Source organism: Euleptes europaea, chromosome 21 (genome assembly GCF_029931775.1).
Source record: "Euleptes europaea isolate rEulEur1 chromosome 21, rEulEur1.hap1, whole genome shotgun sequence".
Lineage (NCBI taxonomy): Eukaryota > Metazoa > Chordata > Lepidosauria > Squamata > Sphaerodactylidae > Euleptes > Euleptes europaea.
In genome coordinates this window covers 2,543,473-2,562,303 of record NC_079332.1, presented here as the reverse complement: position 1 = coordinate 2,562,303, position 18,831 = coordinate 2,543,473, and the positions used below count along the sequence as shown (strand labels likewise).

Genomic DNA, 18,831 nt, shown 5'->3' with positions numbered 1-18,831 from the left:
AGAAGCAACCAATGTGCATTATTCCAACAAAAGAAGCAACCGATGTGCATTATGTGCATTATTCCCACAAAAAAGCAACCTATGTGCATTATTCCAACAAAAGAAGCAACCAATGTGCATTATTCCAACAAAAGAAGCAACCGATGTGCATTATGTGCATTATTCCCACAAAAAAGCAACCTATGTGCATTATTCCAACAAAAGAAGCAACCAATGTGCATTATTCCAACAAAAGCAACCGATGTGCATTATTCCAACAAAAGAAGCAACCGATGGGCATTATGTGCATTATTCCAACAAAAGAAGCAACCGATGTGCATTATTCCAACAAAAGAAGCAACCGGTGTGCATTATTCCAACAAAAGAAGCAACCGATGTGCATTATGTGCATTATTCCAACAAAAGAAGCAACCGATGTGCATTATGTGCATTATTCCAACAAAAAAGCAACCAATGTGCATTATTCCAACAAAAGAAGCAACCAATGTGCATTATTCCAACAAAAGAAGTAACCGATGTGCATTATGTGCATTATTCCAACAAAAGAAGCAACCGATGTGCATTATTCCAACAAAAGAAGCAACCGATGTGCATTATTCCAACAAAAGAAGCAACCGATGTGCATTATGTGCATTATTCCCACAAAAAAGCAACCTATGTGCATTATTCCAACAAAAGAAGCAACCAATGTGCATTATGTGCATTATTCCAACAAAAAAGCAACCTATGTGCGTTATTCCAACAAAAGAAGCAACCAATGTGCATTATTCCAACAAAAGAAGCAACCGATGTGCATTGGTGTTTTTAAAGACATGCTTAAAAGGGAGCTTTGACTCTGGAACGGCTCATTCCCCAAAAACTTTGTCCATTTCTAAGGCGCTCCTGGACTCAGAAACAAATATTGTTGGAAAATTTGGACCAGGATTACGAAATGAATCAGGAGAATGACTCATGTAGTTGAGTGAAGCCAACAATTGTTCATTGCAAACACATGCTTCAGGCAACCAAGCAGACAACTGTATGCAAGGACGTTTCCAGATGGCCAATAGAGGAATCAAATAAATTACATAATCGGAAGCAGAAGAGGGAGAAGCTCTATTCTGTCTGCTAACACAAGACCAGAGCTGACTGTGGTCCAGACCAGGAATTGTTAGTATCAAAAATCAGGATAAATAGAGCTATTTCAAGCTGCAGAGACCCCGGAGAGCCGCTGTCAGTCTGAGCAGACAATACTGACTTTGATGGAACATGGGCCTGATTCAGCATAAGGCAGCTTCATGTGTTCATGGCTTTACTTATGTTCTGGGGGAAGGGCTGTGGCTCAGTGGCAGAGCCTCTGCTTGACATGCGGAGGTTTTTGGGGCGGAGCCTGAGGAGGGCGGGGTTTTGGGGAGGGGAGGGACTCCAATGCCATAGAGTCCAATGCCCCAGGCAAACTGATCTCTACCGGCTGGAGAGCAGTTGTAATAGTGGGAGATTTCCAGCTAGTACCTGGAAGTTACAGGAGAACAACCAGCAAAATGCTTAAAATCAAATGACTATTTGAACTACAAATTTAAATGACAGTCTTATGTATCTATCCACAAAAAAACCAAGTGTAACAATTGCAAGCATGAAATACAAAGTGAGTATACAAAATAACGCAAATAAACATGAGAAAGATCCAAGGATATATACAATATGAAACAAACAGGCAACTAGAAGTCCAAAAATAAAGTCCACAGCTTTATTTGCTTTGTATTTTGCCGGTAGGTGTTTTATTGATCGGGTCGCTAGTGGCCAGTGTAGCCAGTAAAATGTTTTCATTTCAGCATCCACGCAAGGAGAGCCAGTTTGACTGTGCTGCAGTTTCCATATTGCTGGGCAATATCTCCTGGGACTGAAGCAGTTTGCTTATTACAGGGCATTGCAAACATGCGGGCGTCCCATCGGCTAGCCTCGCTGCAGAGAAATATTAACTGTATAATTTACTTTCCCAGCAATATTCAATTGCTTGTAGAGGGGAGAAATTAGTACTGACTCATCAGTGGTTTCTATTTAACTAATTATTCGGATTCCTTATGGGCTATGTTTTCTGTCCCAAAGTGTTTTTACCCAGGCAGAACACATGGTTCTCCCTTCCTTGCGAGGTAGGCTAGGTGCAGATCCTCGGTATGCAATCCTAGTTATGGATAAACCCAATTTCTCCTTTGTGATCGTTCTCCCTGTGTACACATGCTGCAACAGCCCAGTCCTATAGCCAGCGCTGGGAGAAACTTGCTCCAGAATTCATTTCCGACCTCTTGCTATGTCTACACCGGCCTGTTTCGTCACGCTGCCGATTCTCCGAGGACGGTCACGCGTCAGGGCCACGTTTAATGGTCCTTTGAAATATGCTCAGCCAACTCCCATTTCATGCTTGGCCTGCTTTTATCTCCGCCGCTCAATCCCGGCAGGAATATTAGCAGCGGATCTGCCATCGGTAGACCCACAGCGCCGATTAAAGAGCCTTACTTGGCATTATAAAACTCAACTCATAATGGCCCGATTATGTTTCTGACGGCTCCGCGGTACACGCAGCAATCTAAACCGATGGGACAGGACAGGAACGATGGATGAACAACTCGATTAGAATGAGCGAAGCTGCGGGGATGGAGGGCAGGTGCCGTTTTTGGCAACCTGTCACCCCGCCGGACGCGCCCAACTTTTAATCCTGCCCAATGCCCTCTTGATGGCAGTTCTGCCACTCAGCCACTGGGTTGCCAGGAGGGGGTAGGGTTGCCAGATCCAGGTTGGGAAACTCCTGGAGGTTTGGGGGTGGACCCTAGGGAGGACCGGGACCTCAGTGGGGTACAATGCCAGAGAGTCCACCCTCCCAAGCATCCATTCCCTCCAGGGGAACTGATCTCTGTAGTCTGGAGATGAACTGCAATTCTGGGGGATCTCCAGGTCTCACCCGGAGGTTGGCATCCCTAGCCACCACACTTGTTTCAATGCAGCGTTTGCTGCAGGAGGTGGGGACAGATAATTCCTGGGGGCATACAAACCATTTCACGTGTCTTTGCTGAACTCTGTACTGCCTAACAGCTCCAAGTCGCAGGGCACGTAGAACTAGCGTGGCATAGTGGTTAAGAGCGGTGGTTTGGAGAGGTGGAGTCTGATCTGGAGAACCGGGTTTGATTCCCCACTCCTCCACATGGGCGGCGGAGGCCAGTCTGGTGAACTGGATCTGTTTCCCCACTCCTGCACACGAAGCCAGCTGGGTGACCTTGAGCTAGTCACAGCTCTCTCAGCCCCACCTCCCTCCAAGGGTGTCTGTTGCGGGGAGGGGAAGGGAAGGGGATTGTAAGCTGGCTTGACTCTTCCTTAAGTGGTAGCGAAAGTCGGCATATAAAAACCAACTCTTCTTCTAGAAAGGCCCTTCAATTCCTCATACTTTCCTGTTAAAAGATGTCAGGTGTTAGAAAAACTCTTTCCTCCTAAAGAGTTCAGAGGTTTTTTTTTTTTTTTGCCTATTTTGAACAGTGGTGTGGTTTTTAAACCATTAACATTCTCCCCCCCTCCTTTTGCCGGGCTGTCTTTAGAACATTTTTTGAAATAAAAAGTTTTGTTGGGAACATTTGACGCAAGCGGCTTCTCTTACCAGCGAGAACGGGCAAAAGGACACGGCACGCGTCGACACGGGAACAACCCAAACAGGTCAGCCTTCCTTTACATTCTTCTCTACACTCCACGCCTGGGCGAAGCGTTTTTTGGCTGTTGCTTTGAAGAGCTAGAGGACGCTAAAAGGGGCTGGCAGCCGTTGTATTTTATTTTATTTTTGTACTCCACACCTCCCATCCCAGCCCAGATGGGGCTTGTATCTCCCTTCCCACACCAGCGTGCGCTTCATTACACCCAATGAATCAACCCAGCCCACCCCCCAGCCACCCAGACGTCACCCCAAATTAGCTGTAAAACTTCACGGCCACCTGCTCCTTCGCTTGTGACTCACGGCGCTGTCTGGCCTTTTTCCTCTGAATGCGCCACGGCGCTCTGCAAAATCACGTCTCTTGTGCTTTCAGGTAGTTTGAAGGGAACCTTGGAGGGACAGGTCAGAAGAGGACGTGCGTAGCCTGGAGCCTGTGTGCAAATAATGACCGTTCCAGGTGGGTCTCCCTGGGAAGAGCGGCGTGAATGCCTGTCCGACGAGAATCAAATCAGAGAATCAGAGAGTCGGAAGGGACCAGGGTCATCTAGCCCAACCCCCTGCACAATGCAGGAAACTCACAACTACCTCCCCCCCACACACACACACCCAGTGACCCCTACTCCATGCCCAGAAGATGGCCAAAAAAACAAAAAAAAAACACCAGGACTGGAGGAAAATTGCTTCATAAGAACATAAGAAAGGCCATGCTGGACCAGACCCAGGCCCATCAAGTCCAGCAGTCTGTTCACACGGTGGCCAACCAGGTACCTCCAGGAAGCCACAAACAAGACGACTGCAGCAGCACCATCCTGCCTGTCTTCCACAGCACCTAATAGCATAGGCGTGCTCCTCTGATACTAGAGAGAAGGAAAGAAGGAAGGAGGGATGGAGGGAAGGAAGGAAGATAAGAAAGGCCCCGCTGGATCAGACCCAGGTCCATCAAGTCCAGCAGTCTCTTCACACCGTGGCCAACCAGGTGCCTCCAGGAAGCCCACAAGCCAGACGGCCGCAGCAGCACCATCCTGCCTGTGTCCCACAGCACCCAATATAATAGGCCTGCTCCTCTGAGACTGGAGAGAATAGGGATGCATCATGACTAGTCTCCATTTTGACTAATAGTGTCAGGAGGCATGCCAAGAGTCATGCTTATTTCTGTTCAGGTGTATCTATCGTCAAGAGTCATGCTTATTTCTGTTCAAGTGTATCTAATGGTTTTGTTTCTCTTAAGATGTTCAAGCTGTCAGGAGCCGTGCCAGGCAGGCTCTTGACATGAGCTAGGCTCAGGACTGTTCAAGTCGTATCCTTTGGTTTTGTTTCTTGGAACTGTTCAAGCTATCCCCGCTCCTTGTCTCCCCCCCTGCCCTGACCTTGAGTCTCTAGCAGGCAACCTCAGTATTTTGGCTTGCTCACTCCCTATGTCCTGCTAGGCACCGTTATCTCCTAATTCCCAGGCCGCTTGGTTTTGCACCTGGGATGACTCAATGCTTAAAGTTATGCTTTGTCGTTTGGTTTGTCATTAGCAGCTTTGAACCTGTGGATTGCTTATGCCAGGGACGGCGAACGTCAGGCCCGGGGGCCGTTTAGGGCCCGCGAAACCATTTGGTCTGGCCCTTCGTGGGTCCTGACAGATCTCTAGCTCAGAAGGATCTAAGACTGGCGATCCGCACTCGCCCATCCTGTGCCACCAGGTAGGCGAGTGAGCCACCAGTTGGATGCCTGCCTGCCTGCCTGCCTGCTTGCTTGCCTGCTTGCTTGCTTGCTTGCTTGCCTGCCTGCTTGCACGCACGGGGGGGGGGGTCATCTGGGGCAGCTGCTTGCTTGGGGCTTGGCGGGCTAATTTTTAAGTTGATAATTTTGTATGGCCCGCGAATGAGGTTATAAATATCCAAATGGCCCTTGGCGGACAAAAAAGGCTCCCCACCCCTGGCTTATGCTGTACCTGCGGCTCCTGAATAAACGTTTACCCGCTTTAGACCTGCCTGTCTGAGCGGGTGACTTTTTGGGGTCGCCGCGGTTGGCTGGAGAACCTCACAAACAGCCGCTCCTCTGGAGATGGATTTCAATAGCGGGAGATCTCCAGGTGGCCCCTGGAGGTGGGCGACCCGGTCCGGGAGGGGCGGCAAGAGGTCCCACCGTCCTCCCCCTAACAACATCGAGGAGCAGGCAAGCTCAGGCGAGGATCAGTTGCCCCCCCCCCTTGCCTGCTCCGGTTTGGCATTTGCTTGCCTGCCCCCCACAAGCCCATTGTTGGTCCCCCACAAGCCCATTGTTGGTCCCCATTGTTTTCTCGGCCTCCCCTCCGGCGCTCCTGCTAAGGAGCATCTCCCCACTGCGCACGCGCCCTGCATCCTTTCTTCCTGCTCCTTTCTTGGGTACCAGCGGCGCGTCGGGGCAGAGGATGCGGTGAGAGCGCATCAGTCCAGGTGTCGGAGGGGGAAACAAAAAAACACCACTGAAGTCCGGCTGCTCTTTCCCTGTCCCCTTCTCCCCCTAGCTGGGATGGACTAAGAGGAGGGGATCCCCGCCAGAGCCTGCGTGCGCTTCAGCATGGAGCTGAAGAGGTCCATCTCGGCCAGCATGGAGGCGGAGAAGCCTCTGAGACGCTACGGGGCAGTGGACGAGACAGACTGGAAGGCGGACGGGCTGGGGAGAAGTGAGTGCTTGGCTTTTGGGGTTGAGCAGGGGTGCTTCTTCGGTGGGGGTGGCGAGGGGGAGATCTCCCTTCAGATCTCCGCATCAGCACTTGGGGAAGGAGAGGGGGAGCTCGGCTGGCCATCCATCCATCCGGCGCAACAGAAAAGAGATGCTATGCATCCCTCCCCTTCCTCCTCGCCCCCAATCAGGTCCTGCCTTGGATGGAGAACCAAAAAAAAAACGGTACCCAGGGAAGTAAACCCTCTTCTGACGTCCCGCAGGCGGAGGCAGAGAACTGGGGAAAGGTGTCGGCGGGGTGCATTTCGCGGCCCAACTTATTTTTTTCCCTCTGCATGCTTTGAAAATAAAGCCTCGGCCAGCCCCGCTTCCACCCCCCAATGTGCCAAATGGGGATGAACGAGAATTTTCCCTCTGAGATGCATAAAAGGGGTTGCTGTCCTGGAAGGGGGAGACGTCTGTCCTTTGTTTGTCATCTGGCATCTCAAAAGCATGTGGTTTGGGCAAAGGACTGACAGGGCATTGGCCTTAAGATTTTAACGTTGCATTTTATGATTTTAAGATCGGAACTGTTTTAATTTTGCTATCGTTAAGTGTCTACTGCTTTTACCTTAAAACTATGTACTCTTGCTTTACTGGCGTATTTACGAACTACTGTATCGGTGGCAAAGGTTCTGCAATGAGATAACATCAAGTGCATAATTTACTCAGATCCTAACCTTGAACCTTTTAGACGCGTTAGGATAAGTCGTGTATACAGAGATTTTATGTAGATAATTATTTCATATTAGTGTTTTTATTTATCGGTTTTACTCTGCTTCTGAATGGCCCAGGGGCTGCAATAAAGACTGACCGAGGATATTGGCCAAAGCAATAAGAAGGTGGGGGCTACTGACCTCGCAATTTCTTATTGTGCCCAGTGTGTGTGGGGGGAGATCAGGAACTGCTCAGCGGCACAACAGGCCTTTCCAAAACTGAACGGCTTAACAATGGCTCCCAAGGGCCAGAACCGATTGTAAATACGAGCGTCCTGCGCTCGTCCCTGAGCGCACAGCCAATGACAGCCGCCGTGCCAAAAGCGCCAATGAACAAGGTGCGATCCCATGCCACCCCCCTCCGTAGCTGCTGATTCAAGCAATCTGCCAAAAATGGAGCACTTTATTATCCTCCTCTGGGTTGGGAGGAGGAATTAACTTCGGCGGATACGCCAAGACATTTTTCCGCTGTTTTCTTCAGTAACACATGAACACATGAAGCTGCCTTCTACTGCATCAGACCCTTGGTCCATCAAAGTCAGTATTGCCTACTCCGACCGGCAGCGGCTCTCCAGGGTTTCAGGCACAGAGGTCTTTCACATCACCTACTTGCATAGTCCCTTTAGCTGGAGATGCCAGAGATTGAACCTGGGACCTTCTGCATGTCAAGCAGATGCTCACCACTCTTACACATGAAGCCAGCTGGGTGACCTTGGGCAAGCCACAGCTCTCTTAGAGCTCTCTCAGCCCCACCTTCCTCAAAGGGTGTCTGTTGTGGGGAAGGGAAGGTGATTGTAAGCTGGTTTGATTCTTCCGTAAGTGGTAGAGAAAGTCGGCGTATAAAAAGCAACTCTTCTTCTTCTACTCTTCCTCAAAATTCAAAATGTGCTTAAAAGGCTCAGCAAACAAATTATCACAATTCGACCAGAATGCCATTTATCTATTTTAGTTTTTTAGGCATGTCACTTCTGTGCCCCAAGAAGCCAGTTCGTGATTGTGTTGAGGGTCTCACCCAGCCAACAAGAAGAGTTGGTTTTTATATGCCGACTTTCTCTACCACTTAAGGGAGACTCAAACCGGCTTACAATCCCCTTCCCCTCCCCACAACAGACACCCTGTGAGGTAGGTGAGGCTGAGAGAGTGTGACTAGCCCAAGGTCACCCAGCTGGCTTCGTGTGTAGGAGTGGGGAAACAAATCCAATTTCACCAGCTCAGCCTCCACCGCTCACGTGGAGGAGCAGGGAATCAAACCCGGTTCTCCAGATCAGACCCCACCGCTCCAAACCACCGCTCTTAACCACTACACCATGCTAAGATGCAGCTTAAGTGAACACCCCTGGATTTTTAGCACCTTCATTTCAGCTGCCTAGTCAAACTCTGAAGCTGGCGTTGTAGGAACTGTTCTCCCACGCAGGTTGTAAAAGAGATGGGCCATACCTGGTTGTACATTCCCCTGCACTGAGCTTAGCTTACCGCCTTTATAGGAGATAAGTGCTTGTATTAGTGTATAAGATTGCAGCCGTTTTTAAAAAAGTCTGCTTATTTTTTTATTAGTTTTAAGTGGCTCCTGGTGTATTCCCCCCCCCACACACACACACGGGGGAAAAAACCCCTGTTGTGTATGATGGCATCATGCACAAACCATGTGTGATTTTCACAGGCAAGAGCTAAGACAGGATGTGGGCAAGAACATAGCCTGCAAAACCCCCGTGGAGCTTGCCTTCTGGCGTTAACGTGTATTCTTGCCATTCAAAAATATATTTGGGGAAAAAATGCAATTGTCTTAAAACGTGTTACCAATGTTGCAATACACTACGGCCATTTATGCATTGGGAGGTTTTGACCTGGATTTGCCGCTCCCTAGATGCACATTTTCCCCATTTGAATTTTCAAAACTCTGCATGGGGGCTTATTTTTGAGTTTTGAGAAACTGGATGGGGAAAATGTGCATCTAGAGAGCAGCAAATCCAAGGCAAAACCTCCCACGAATAAATGGCCTACAGGATGCACCAATTGCGTGGAGTGCCCAAATGCACAGAGCATGGGACTTAAGTGCTCCTGCGTACACAATTCATGCGCATGCACACCAGGGAAAAGGTGTAGCTATTCCATGCTGAAATACTTTACTTTGAGAAATGCTGAGGTTGGGAGCTGAACCCCACAGAACAACAAGCAACCCACACAGTTCATTAAAAGCATTTTAAGAAGCCACCCCTACGGCAAAAATACGACAGAAACCAGAATGTCCCCAGGGACGGTTGGAGCATTCATAAATGCCCAGTTTTGCATAACAATCCACCAGTCATAAAAAAATAGGTGAGGAGGAGGAAGAGGAGGAAGAAGAAGAAGAGGAGCTGGTTTTGATATGCTGACTTTCTCTGCCATTTAAAGGAGTCTCAAACTTGCTTACAATCGCCTTCCCCTCCCCACAACAGACACCCTGTGAGGTAGGTGGGGCTGAGAGAGCTGTGACTTGCCCAAGGTCACCCAGCTGGCTTCGTGCGTAGAAGTGGGGAAACCAAAGTCTTTTGTCAGTTGCTTAGGACGTTACTGCTCATTTTCTCTCTCTCTCTGATATTAACTAGTATTCATCATGGTGGTTTCTTCTGTCGGATAAACGGTTTTGATCAGTTGTTTTAATACAATGATGAACGGTTCCAAAGAAGAAAATATGTAAAATGTAATCACAGGAAATAACAGAAGACACAAATACACACAAATGTTGCCCAGAGATCGAAGGGCCGTGGCTCAGTGGCAGAGCATCTGCTTGGCGTGCAGAAGGTCCCAGGTTCAATCCCCGGCATCTCCAGTTAAAGGGACCAGGCAAGCAGGTGATGGGAAAGACCTCAGTCTGAGACCCTGGAGAGCCGCTGCCGGTCTGAGTAGACAATACTGACTTCGCTGGACTAAGGATCTGATTCAGTATAAGGCACCTTCATGCGTTCAAAGAAGCTACTTTATTTGCAAGTAATGAGAAATACAAAAGATGTATTTTCCTTCCTCTCCCTCTCTTTGGCAGGAGGGTAAAGAGGGGGGAAACGCAATGCTAAAGCACTGTGTAATTAAACACTTAGGGAAGTTGAGTTGTTAGAAACCTTGACAAAAACAGCAGGCTGGGGATAATTACATGTCGGCATTCCTCCGCAAGGAAGGGAGACAAGAAATGACTGAATAATGCTGACAGTTTATGAGATGTTGGCAGCGGACACAATAAGGCTCAACACTGATTTTTATCCTTGAGTACAACCGAAAAAGGGGTCATGCCCAGGGTTAAAACTGGGGAAAGGCGTTCAGTAGGGAATAAGGATTATATCACGCTTCAAATGTCACTGTTTTATCTGAGAGCGGAAGATTCAATTCAGCTCATTTTCAGCTTATTAACTGCACGCGGCTGGGGACTTTCAATATATAGCTTAATTTTTTTTGGGTTTGGCTTTCTAAACGTTATGCGTGGGTGTTAAGTGCCGTCAAGTCGCTTCCGACTCCTGGCGATCCTATGAATCAAAGTCCTCCAAAGTGTCCTATCTTTGACCGCCTTGCTCAGGTCTTGCAAACTGAGGGCCGTGGCTTCCTTTATTGAGTCCATCCATCTCTTGTTGGGTCTTCCTCTTTTCTTGTTATACATACACACGAATATTTTCCAGAAGCCAAACTGGACCAGCGATTCCAGGTTCCAGATACTCTCAGGCAAAGTACCAAAGACCCACATAACTAGGGTTGTCAGCTCCAAGGTGGGAAATACCTGGAGGCTTTTGGGGTGGAGCCTGGAGAGGGCAGGGTTTGGGGAGGGGAGGGACTTCAATGCCATAGAGTCCAATGGCCCAAGCGGCCATTTTCTCCAGGGGAACTGATCTCTATCAGCTGGAGATCAGTTGAAATAGCAGGAGATCTCCAGCTGGTACCTGGAGGTTCAGAAAATATATACACCTATGCTGCAGAGTGCACTAAACAAAAGAAGAAACAGCACAAGACTCATATATTATGACAAAATACCCAATGCTTATTGATGTGTGATAACAATCACTCAGTTGTAACAACAAATCACAATGTGACAATCTTATAATTTCTCTATGCAAAAAATATTCCTATAAGCAAAATTTCAATATCCGAGATTTTAAACAACAATATCTTACGTGATTTTGTAAGCTGCTGTTGTTTAAAATCTCTGATATTGAAATTTTGCATTCAATTGAATATGTCTTTGGTTTTGGGGTTGTAACTTACTAGTACGCAGAAGTGTCTATTTGTGCTACTAACCACCTGGAAGCGTGTGTGTGTTAAGTGCCGTCAAGTCGCTTCCGACTCATGGCGACCCTATGAATGAAAGTCCTCCAAAATGCCCTGTCTTTGACCGCCTTGCTCAGATCTTGCAAATTGAAGGCTGTGGCTTCCTTTATTGAGTCCGTCCATCTCTTGTTGGGTCTTCCAAACCCCACCCTCCTCAGGCTCCACCCCCCCCCCAAAATCTCGAGGTGTTTCCCAAACCGGAGCTGGCAACCCTCGACTCAGCCCAAATCCTTTCCCTTTCAACCCTTTGTATTTCAGGAGACGGCGCAATGTGGCCGTGCGATGTATAGGAACTTGGATCACTTTGGAGGGCTGCCAGCAGCCGTCCTTTTGCGGCGGCGAATAATAATGCAAGGCGAATTATTTTTTAAAAAGAGCGAAGACATACAAAAGAGCAATGGAAGGAGAGACGACATGAAGCCACACTTGGGGGAGAATCTCTTTACAACACACAGCTGTTAAAAATGGGAAGGGAGGCAGGGAAAGGCACCGCTATGTCCTTTTTAGGTGCAAACCAGGCCATCGGGTCCAATGGTTTCTCTTGACTGTCTGCTTTATCTGCGTTTAAAAATGGCACAGCGTGTGGGCTAAGCAGAAGCCCCTCCAAGGAGCTTTCCCACACAATAATTAACACACATCTTAGGCTATGCATGATGCTCTACTCTTCGGGGACGTTAAAGTATGTAATATTGTCTGCCAACGACGGATGGGGGTGGATGGGAGGAAAAGCCTTGCTCATAAAGAGCCAGCGCGGTGTAGCGGTTAAGAGCGGCAGGCTGTAATCTGGAGAGCCGGGTTCGATTCCCCCCCTCCTCCAGGTGAAGCCTGCTGGGTGACCTTGGGCCAGTCACAGTTCTCTCAGAACCCTCTCAGGCTAGGGGGTGGCCAGCCTCCAGGTGGTGGCTGGAGATCTCCCGCTATTACAACTGTCCTCCAATGGCATAGAGTCCAATGCTTTGGCCATTGGACTCTATGCCATTGAAGCCCCTCCCCTCTTGAATCCCCACTGTCCTCAGGCTCCACCCTCCAGGTACTTCCAAACCTTATCTCAGTCCCACAGACCTCACAAGGTGCCTGTTATTATGGGGAAAGGATAGGATTGTGATTGTAAGCCGCTTCGAGACTCCTTATGGTAGAGGAAAGTGGGGTATAAAAGCCAACTCTTCTTCTTCACCCCTCTTTAAAGTAACCAGAGTCAGCGCCAGGTTTTAGGGGGTCCTGGCCCAGATGTTCTCCAGTGGCCCTCAAAGCTGGGGCAAATGCCCGATTGGCTCAATATGGCGCATGGGTCCGACAGCATGATGTAGATTTGGTAATGCAAAAGCACCATCCCGCACTATGGATGCTCCACCTGTATCCCTTTCTACGTCCCTTTGCGCGGCAGGGTGGGTCACATTCCTTTGGGTGCTGGTGCACCGAGAATCGCCCATGCAACTGTTAAGTTAACGGACTGTCTTCTCAAAACTTGGTATAAATTGCTTTACCCTCCGGACCCCTCATTTTATATTCATAACTTAATGGATTGATTTTCCTCTATTGTAATTACTTCCACATTAGTGCTTGCTTGGCTCAGACGGAATTAAAAATGTCCCTGGTTTAGTCTCCTGCTGCCTTCCCTAGATAGTTATCCTGATTGCAAAGTGAGCAACTGGTTTCAATAGCTGTAATTAAATTTTTTTTGGGGGGGGTCATAGCTCAGGGATAGATCTTGGGCTACAGAAGGCCTGGGTTCTCCGTCCCTGACATCGCCAGTTAAAAAGGACCTGGGAGAAGCAGGGCCAGGAAAGACCGCTGTGTGGGACCCTCGAGAACCCCTCTCGGCTTTAGCTGAGAACCCGGTTCTCCAGATCAGAGTCCACTGAATAGCAGATTAGGAGTTTATTGTTTTAATTTATAGGGTTGCCTGATTTTGGGGGCAGAGCCTGAGGAGAGCGGGGTTTGGAGTGGGGAGGTATCAGCGAGGGCGTCCAGTCGGGCCCCAGCAAAGATGACCAGTCTTTCCCCAACCTGTATTCTGACCTTAAGTTTGTATAGACCAACTGACCCGTTTGCTTTCTTAATAAAACTTTTAAAACTCTCTGCAACGTCTGGAGTGAAGTTTACTATTGCTGAAACGCAACGAGGTACTGAAGACTGACAGTAGGGGCTTCAATGCCATAGAGTCTGATGGCCAAAGCGGCCATTTTCTCCAGGGGAATGATGCGCTCCCCCATTCTCATAGAGTCCAATGAGAGCAATTGAGGGCAGGAGGTCGGTTGAATACAGCTTGCTTTGTTGGCCAAGAAGTCATAAACCGGGTGAGCCAGAATACAGACAAAACAGCTCTGTGATCCTGTCGCACCGAGGCAGGGCAAATGCAAGACGTTTTATAGACGTTTGACATCCCAATACAACGATGATACGTTTTCTTAACATCCGATTTTAGCTTGTCAACGCAACGTCATTAGTTTCTTCAGCGCGTGCGCGAGCCTCGCTACGTTAATGAATGGAGCCTATCTTATTGAGCAGTTTCAGAGCGTTCCCTTGCAGGGCGAAGGGAAAGTATCAAAAAGGAGGATGACTATGAACGTATTAATAAGTATATATAGATACTCTTTTGTATTTTCTTTTTTTAATTTTCTTGATATTATTATTATTATTGTATTTGTTTGTTTTGTTTTATGTTATAAAAATTAATAAAAATTTATTTATAAAAAAAGGAGGAATAGGTGGGAGGGAGGCTGTCGGAGCGTTCCCTTATGTGAGAGGCAAGTTTCCAGCCTTTGGAAATGGGTGCTTGGCGCTAAAGGAAAGGGGGGGGGCACCGGGAAGCTGTTTCTGTGGTTTTACTTGTAAGCAGCTTATTCATGTAGTTTGCATGTATGTCTGAATGTGATGCAGGTGTGATTACTCAGGCACAACAGGAACTGATCTCTATCAGCTGGAGATCTGTTGTAATAGCAGGAGATCGCCAGCTAGTACTTGGAGGTTGGCAACCCTATTTAGTAAATGTACAGTTGTGTGTGCCCTGACCTGGATGGCCCAGGCTAGCCTGATCTGGTCAGATCTCAGAAGCTAAGCAGGGTCAGCCCTGGTTAGTATTTGGATGGGAGACCACCAAGGAAGTCCAGGGTTGCCGTGCAGAGGAAGGCACTGGCAAACCACCTCTGTTAGTCTTTTGCCTTGAAAACCCAATAAGGGGTTGCCATAAGTCGGCTGCGACTTGAAGGCACTTTACACAAACTGCTATAGTCTGCCAGTTCCCAACTTTACACACACACACATACACACGGTTGTGTGTATTGTGTACTGGTTGTTTTGTGCCTGATGTTTTTTTGTGTTGTTTTGAAAAAAATAATTTTTTTTTTAAAGCCCATCTGGCCAATGTAATCTACCTCCTGTCTTATCTTAAATCTGCACAGATCAACTTGACATCATTTCAATGGCTGAAAACACCATGATGCCTGACGAAATCGAACTGGAAATGGCCAAGATCCAGAGGCTTCGGGAAGTATTAGTCAGAAGAGAGTCCGAACTCCGGTTCATGTAAGTAAGCAAGATTTGACCACTTTGGAGAAGAATGAGCAAACGGTTTGGAGATACCAGGCTTTAAAAACACATATGATCAAATAATTCCCGGAGGGAATTGTTGAAATAACGTAAGAAGAAAGACGGGTCCAGCTTTGATACGCATCTGAAAACTCCACCGATAGCAGCAAGCACCCCTTGCTCACGGTGCCACAGTAGGGTTGCCAGCTCTGGGTTGGGAAATACCTGGAGATCTCCAGCTAGTACCTGGAGGTTGGCAACCCTACCATTTCCCCCACACTTTCCTTCCTTCGGCTGCCTGCAGAGGCCGTTCCTCCTCCCCCAGGTGGGATTTTTCTGTACTTTTGTAACTGACAATTTGCTATAGCATAAAAAGATTTTAACAAACTGCTATAGTCTGTCTGCTCCCAGCTATAATTCTCCCCAAAACCAACAAAAATAACCTTCAATTTGCAATTTTAACCCTCAATTTGGGTTTTTTTGTGCTTTTGGCGATTAATATACTTTACAGCATCCCTGGAAAACTTCGCCGTGGAAGAAAATCCCGAGGAAAGGTATCACATCGGGATCTTCCTTGCAGCCAAGTGAATTCTCAACCTAAAAAGAGCTCGCGGCAATAGATAAATGAATCCCATGAACCTATTCCAGAAACAGACTTAACGAAAACATATCACAGTCTATTTCCCCCACCCCCTTCTTGTTTCTGTAGGATGGATGACGTCCAACTGTGCAAGGACATCATGAATCTTAAGAAAGAGCTGCAGAACTTAGTCGCAACTCCAGGTAATGTTGTTGTTTTTTTAGCAAACGCTGCAAGCACCGCAAGAAATAGGAAAACTGACCAACATTAAAAAGCCCCAGATACCCCATCGTGATGGAATGCCCGTCTACCAGCTTCCAGTTGCCAAAACAAAAACTTCCACATATAACAGGAAGGTAGATCAAAACCGAAGGTAGAATCTCCCAGCCCCAACCAGTTTATCCTCTTTAGATTCGGGTCACCAAGCAAGAAGGGTGAAAGCCAAGGGGGCACACAGGGTCCCCTTGGATAGATCCAATCTACAACTTCAGGTTGGAATAAGAGAAAATTCCTCCATGAAAAACCAACGCCCAGCAGCTCCATGAATTGTACTCTACCACCAGTGAGTTGGGGAGTGGCCGTGGCTCAGTGGTAGAGCCTCTGCTTGGCATGCAGAAGGGTCCCAGGTTCAATCCCTGGCATCTCCAGTTAAAGGGACTAGGCAAGTAGGTGATGGAAAAGACCCCTGCCTGAGACCCTGGAGAGCCGCTGCTGGTCTGAGTAGACAATACAGATGGACTTTTGAGTAGACAATACAATGGACTTTGAGTAGACAATACTTTGATGGACTTCAGTAGAAGGCAGCTTCATGTTTTCATGTGGGGCTGGAAGGCATGACCCTTCATAACTCGCCCAACATTTCTACTCCCAAGCGCAACACAGGGTGTTAGTGAGAAGCTCACAGATTGGAGCTGCACAAATGTTTGCGACTGCCAAACGTACCATGGAAACAGACTTTCTGCAAAATTAGAACTGGAGAAATACAATTATGGGCTGGCTTCAGCTCGCTGTTCCACTTGTTCTCGCCCACTTCCCCTCCTTACTACAGACTCCATCCCACATGGCTTTTGCCCACGCAGGTCCCATGATCCCCAGCCTAACCTTTCTGTGGTCAAATTAGCTTCCCCCCCTCCCAAATTCCTCCTTGTTGCAACGGTAGAAAAAATGGACGGCTCCAACTCTCCCGACTCTCCACTCAACCCATCTCCTCTTCTCCTGGACAGAAAAAGACAAGACGAAGCAGCAAAAGCAGCGAGAGGACGAACTCATCCAGAAGATCCATAAACTGGTCCAAAAAAGAGATTTCCTGGTGGATGATGCTGAAGTGGAGAGATTAAGGTAAGGCGTGAACGGTAATTGTTTGGGGACAAGGTGTCCTTCGACAAACGGAGAGCACATTCTAGCATCGCTACGTCAGGTATAGTGTGTGGATGGAAGCATCGCTGGCGGCTGCCCTCCATGCCATATCTCACTCCGTATTTAAGGGCCCCTAACTTTCAGAAATTACTTTTTAGGGACACGAAGGCCTATAGTGGGAAGGATGGCATGAAAGCCCAAAGCATGTATGAAGTTCTTTGGGTTTAGGACCACAGGGGTTCTGTCCAGAGCCATGAACAGGGTTGCCTAACCCTAACCCTAACCTCCACCTGGTGACTGGAGATCTCCCACTATTACAACCGATCTCCAGATGATAGAAATCAGTTCCCCCGGAGAAAATGGCCGCTTTGGCAATTGGACTCTATGGCATTGAAGTCCCTCCCCTCTCCAAACCCCGTCCTCCTCAGGCTCCCACCCCAAAACCTCCAGGTATTTCCCAACCTGGAGCTGGCAACCCTAGCCATGAAGGAAGTTTGAGGATTATTATATTTTTGGCCCTACTGTTATTTAAGAGCCCGGTGGCACAGAGGGGTAAGCTGCAGTACGGCAGTCAAAAGCTCTGCTCGTGTCCTGAGTTCGATCCCAACGGGAGTCGTTTTCAGGTAGCTGGCTCAAGGTTGACTCAGCCTTCCATCCTTCTGAGGCTGGTCAAATGACTACCCAGCTTGCTGGGGGTAAAGGGAAGACGACTGGGGAAGGCACTGGCAAACCACCCCATAAAGCAAAATCTGCCTAGGAAATGTCGGGATGTGACGTCATCCCATGGGTCAGGAATGACCCGGTGCTTGCACAGGGGGGACCGTTACCTTTTTACTGTTATTTTACTTAATAGAGAAAAAGAAGAAGACAAAGAAATGGCCGAGTTTCTCCGTATCAAGTTGAAACCCTTAGACAAAGTGACAAGGTCTCCAACTGGTGAGTTTAAACCTTTCGAGGGGGTGTGGCAAAGGTGATACCCAGGCGACAGAGTGGATCATGACTGCCTTGCTCTCTGGGACCTGTCATTCCTCCTGTCCTCCCTTAGGTGACTGATGCATGCCATGAGCAACCTCCACCACATGAAGAATAGGTAGGGCTGCCAACCTCCAGGTACTAGAGCTGGAGATCTCCCGCTGTTACAGCTGATCTCCAGCCAAAGCAACATTAAAAAAAAAAAAAAAAATCTGCACAGCCAATCAAACCTCCAACAGTCAGTGAGAAGCTTTGCTGGGCAAAAGCCCTACCTGGCCCCACCGGCACCACATTGGGGTCCCCAGGCGTAGGGACTTGTCTTTGACCCGCTGAGCACCGCCACGGTCCCGCCAGACAACTTCACTGGTTGCTGGAGCAAGCCACACAGCTGCCGCACCGCAGCACCCTTTCCTCCGTGTAACCCCAACGCCCCCCACGCTGCGGCTCGGGCTAGGAATGGTGCGAGTACCATGGGGCAGGAGCTTCGGACCGCAGCCCCGACGTTAACGACGCTCCCTTCTGATTGCCGCAGGTACGCCAGCAGAGAAGAAGGCAGAACCGCCTCCTCCTCCTCCTCCTCCAAACAAGCCCACCATCGCGAAAACGGGAATGGCGATTATTAAAGATTGCTGCGGGGCCACCCAATGCGCTATCATGTAGCTCCATCCTCTCCGGCGGCTCCATCCTTTTCAAAGCATTTCTTCCGGGGTGCGTGTGCGTGTATGTGTTCCTCTTCCATCCAACGAAAACTGTAGAGGGAGAAGGACATAAAAGCATTCACTGTCTCGACAGGTGACATTTACGGTACTTTTTTGTTTTGTTTTTTTTAACAGTAGCTATCATAGGCTGAACGTCCCGGTTGGTGACTCCTTCACTTATTTGCACGGATCACTCAGCAAAAGCATGTTTAGTTAAGACAAGGATTATATCTAAATGTAAGCTGTATCCAAGAACAGGAAAGACTTGTTTTAAAAATAAAAAATTACACACACATACACCCCTAGGGGGTTTGGCTCACTCGTTTAAGAGCC

At 48.2% G+C, this 18,831-nt stretch overlaps 1 protein-coding gene across 1 annotated transcript; it reads left to right on the top strand.

Moving 5' to 3' along the window:
- Positions 1–6,211: 6,211 nt before the first annotated feature.
- BMERB1 (bMERB domain containing 1) lies at positions 6,212–18,460 on the top strand. The gene is made up of 6 exons (XM_056866426.1): positions 6,212–6,323; positions 14,766–14,889; positions 15,602–15,675; positions 16,696–16,810; positions 17,682–17,764; positions 18,333–18,460. The coding sequence occupies exons 1-6, from the start codon at positions 6,218–6,220 to the stop codon at positions 18,458–18,460; spliced, it is 630 nt and encodes a 209-aa protein (XP_056722404.1). The 5' UTR covers positions 6,212–6,217.
- Positions 18,461–18,831: the final 371 nt, after the last annotated feature.